The sequence below is a fragment of the Trichechus manatus genome, unplaced genomic scaffold, assembly GCF_000243295.1.
Source record: "Trichechus manatus latirostris isolate Lorelei unplaced genomic scaffold, TriManLat1.0 scaffold00009, whole genome shotgun sequence".
Classification (NCBI taxonomy): domain Eukaryota; kingdom Metazoa; phylum Chordata; class Mammalia; order Sirenia; family Trichechidae; genus Trichechus; species Trichechus manatus.
In genome coordinates, this window is record NW_004443945.1 from 24613483 (window position 1) to 24616189 (window position 2707).

At 46.5% G+C, this 2707-nt stretch overlaps 1 protein-coding gene across 2 annotated transcripts in view; it reads right to left on the reverse strand.

The window, feature by feature from the left end:
- Positions 1-2135, reverse strand: part of PDP1 (pyruvate dehydrogenase phosphatase catalytic subunit 1) — a 6024-nt gene extending 3889 nt beyond the window's left edge. Inside the window, exon 1 of one of the 2 annotated variants that reach the window (XM_004370773.3) lies at positions 2024-2135. In XM_004370773.3, the coding sequence (XP_004370830.2) occupies positions 2024-2132 (109 nt within the window). In that variant the 5' untranslated portion in view covers positions 2133-2135. The remainder of the gene's footprint in view (positions 1-2023) is intronic. The other variant, XM_023726076.1, reaches the window with a different exon arrangement.
- Positions 2136-2707: the final 572 nt, after the last annotated feature.

A 2707-nucleotide genomic window follows, 5' to 3' on the forward strand; every position in this document is an offset into this window, starting at 1 on the left:
TGCGGGGCAGGGGGAGCGGAAAAAAGCAAACACTGAGTGATCACTGATTCTTGTTTGCTTCTGAAAATAAGCACTGCATAAGCAAGCCATAAAGGACCCCTTTTACAAGGATAGAACTGCACTTACTTTAACTGCACTAAGAGAAGATTAAGCAATAAAAAGTGATAGTTAGATTTTTGGAAATAAGAATCATAAGTAAATAAACTTTCTGAAATACAGTATTGAAAAACAGAAATTCCAGAACAACAGGAAATCTATCAGGACTAACCAATTAAATAACAGCACTTTAAACTGAATACCTGAAAGTCATCCAAAGGTTAAGTGTACATGACTGAGCCAGGAGATGTGCTCAAATGCTGAGCCACATGACACTGGCTTCCAGACATAAATCATATCAGTTTTTAGGTCTGCTTGCAGAAAGCATGTCAACTCATTCTATGCTTTGCACAAAGATTTTCTATTACTAAAAATGTAAACATATGCTAATCTTAGTGAAAGGAAATTTTCTTCCCAACTTTATATGAAGTTTGCATTTGTCCTTACTTTAAAACTTAAGAATCTTACAGGAAACAAAAGTACTTCTGTCTGTAATGCAGACTGAATTAAAGCACTATTTGTGAGTGTGTGTGTTGGGGGGAGTTTGAGAGACAAATATATAACAGGGTTTGAGTATATGACAGCTTAGTCAAAGTGTAACAAATCCAGGAAACCTGAACTTTCCTGAAATTCACTTGTTTTGACAATTTTTTTACTTTTGTAGTTGACTGCAAAATGAATGAAATCTTTTGGCAAAAGAGCTAATGATTCTTGGAGGAAGTGCTAGAAAAACAAATTAAAATGGCAAGCAACTCAAACACTCAAAGAATAAACTACATATTTCCTTCAAGGTAAAAATTCTCAAGATTAAAAACAAAAAAAGCAGAGTGAATTCTATCAACTCTACCTTTCAGTTTTTCAGGGGTTCAGCATATGGTCTGAGACTGTATCCCAATCCTCCAACTCCCAATGTGTCTTCAGCAGACAAATTCTTAGAGAAGTTGGAATTCATGAAAACCCTGCTCTGTGACTAGTGAGCATTATCATCACTGGTACAAGCGATATATCCTCTCCACCAGGCCAGATATCCTTAGAAGTCAAAGTATTTTCAAATGTTTTCATAAACAATAAGTGAGCATTCAAAAACTGGATATCTTTCCGAATATCCTGTGATTCAACAACAAAAACAACTCTATGAAATCAAAACTTTTGCTGACAAGCTTGCTAAATTAATAAAGTAGAAGGCTCCTGACTAGGCAATAAGAATAGCAACAAGGTAGCAGTTGTTAGTAAACTGGAGCAGTGTCAAATTTTCAAGTTATTTCTGACCACTATTTCACTGAGAAGTTCCTACTCCATAATCGAGAAGCAGCCACATCTAATGCAGCATCGTAGTCCCAGACAGATTCTGCCAATTTTGCCAATGACTAATAAAGATGCGCTGCAACCAGAAACACGGACAAGGACCCATCCTTTCTTACTGATGTGCTTGGCACAGCCTGTGCCAAGAAATGATTCCACTTCATCAATAAATCTGCGGGCAAATTTATGAGAAAATGCTGTTACTGCACCTACTCGGGAGCTCTTTAGCTTTGCAAAGCTTTTGGAGTAAATAAAAAAGGAAATGCTGTATCAGTCATTAAATGTGTCAGAACTCCAGTTTATGTAATCCGATTGCATTAAACACCCTGCATAAAGATTTTTCAGCATATTCTAGCCATTTCATGTTATTTCTACATGAAGAAAGAAATGGGCTTCCTTTGCAGGACACGAAGCATCAAGCCAGCACTTGTTTGATTAGTTTCCTTTGTCCCTACCTGAAAACTGCACTCCCGAAGCCATCAAAGCTATCCCGGCGCAGGACGCCTTTGTCCCCTTTTCCTATCTACCTCCCCCCTAATTCCACGCCAAACCACCTAAAACTACACATGAAACCAGTCAGCATCCTTCCTGGGTACCCAACGCAGGCAGTTAAGTGAATACCTACCAATTCGTCTGGGCCCGGGACACACACACATTCTCCTGTCATCACAACACGGAGCCGACAACATCCACAACCCGCGCGGACAGCAGCAGCGACAGCAGCACCGGCCCATTGAAAGCAAGGCAGAGACGCTCATTAGAGGCGGCGGCGGGGGAGGCGGGAGCGGAGGCGGGGCGGGGGCTCGCTCCAGCCCGGTGAATGGGGCTGGGAGGGGGAGGAGGATGGAGGCGGCAAAAACGGGTGGGGAGAAGGAAGAAACCAACCAAACAAACCCACTCTGCGGGAGAGGCAGAGCCACAACCACCGCACGATGCGGCGGGGGGCCCGGCGGGAGGAGAGGCGTGGCCCGGGGCCGGCCCCTTCATCCAGCCCAGGCGCCGAGCCCACGGCGCGCGGCATCCCCGCCCGCTGTCCGCCCCCACACGGCGCGTGCTTCAGTCCAGACAGCGGGGCCGGCCAGCAACGGGCTGCCCGCGGGGTTACACCAGACCCGGCTGTGTGTGTGAAGGGAAACCCCCGGCAGAGACCACCCCCCCCCACCCCGCACCTGGAGCGCCGCAGCCTCCCTGGAGCTCCCCCTCCCGCAGGTCCCCACGGCGGCCCCGGGGATGACAGCGGGCCGTGCGGAGGGCGGCGCGACTGCCTCCTACGCCCGCCCTACAGCCCCCACGCGCACCTGGCCCTCCG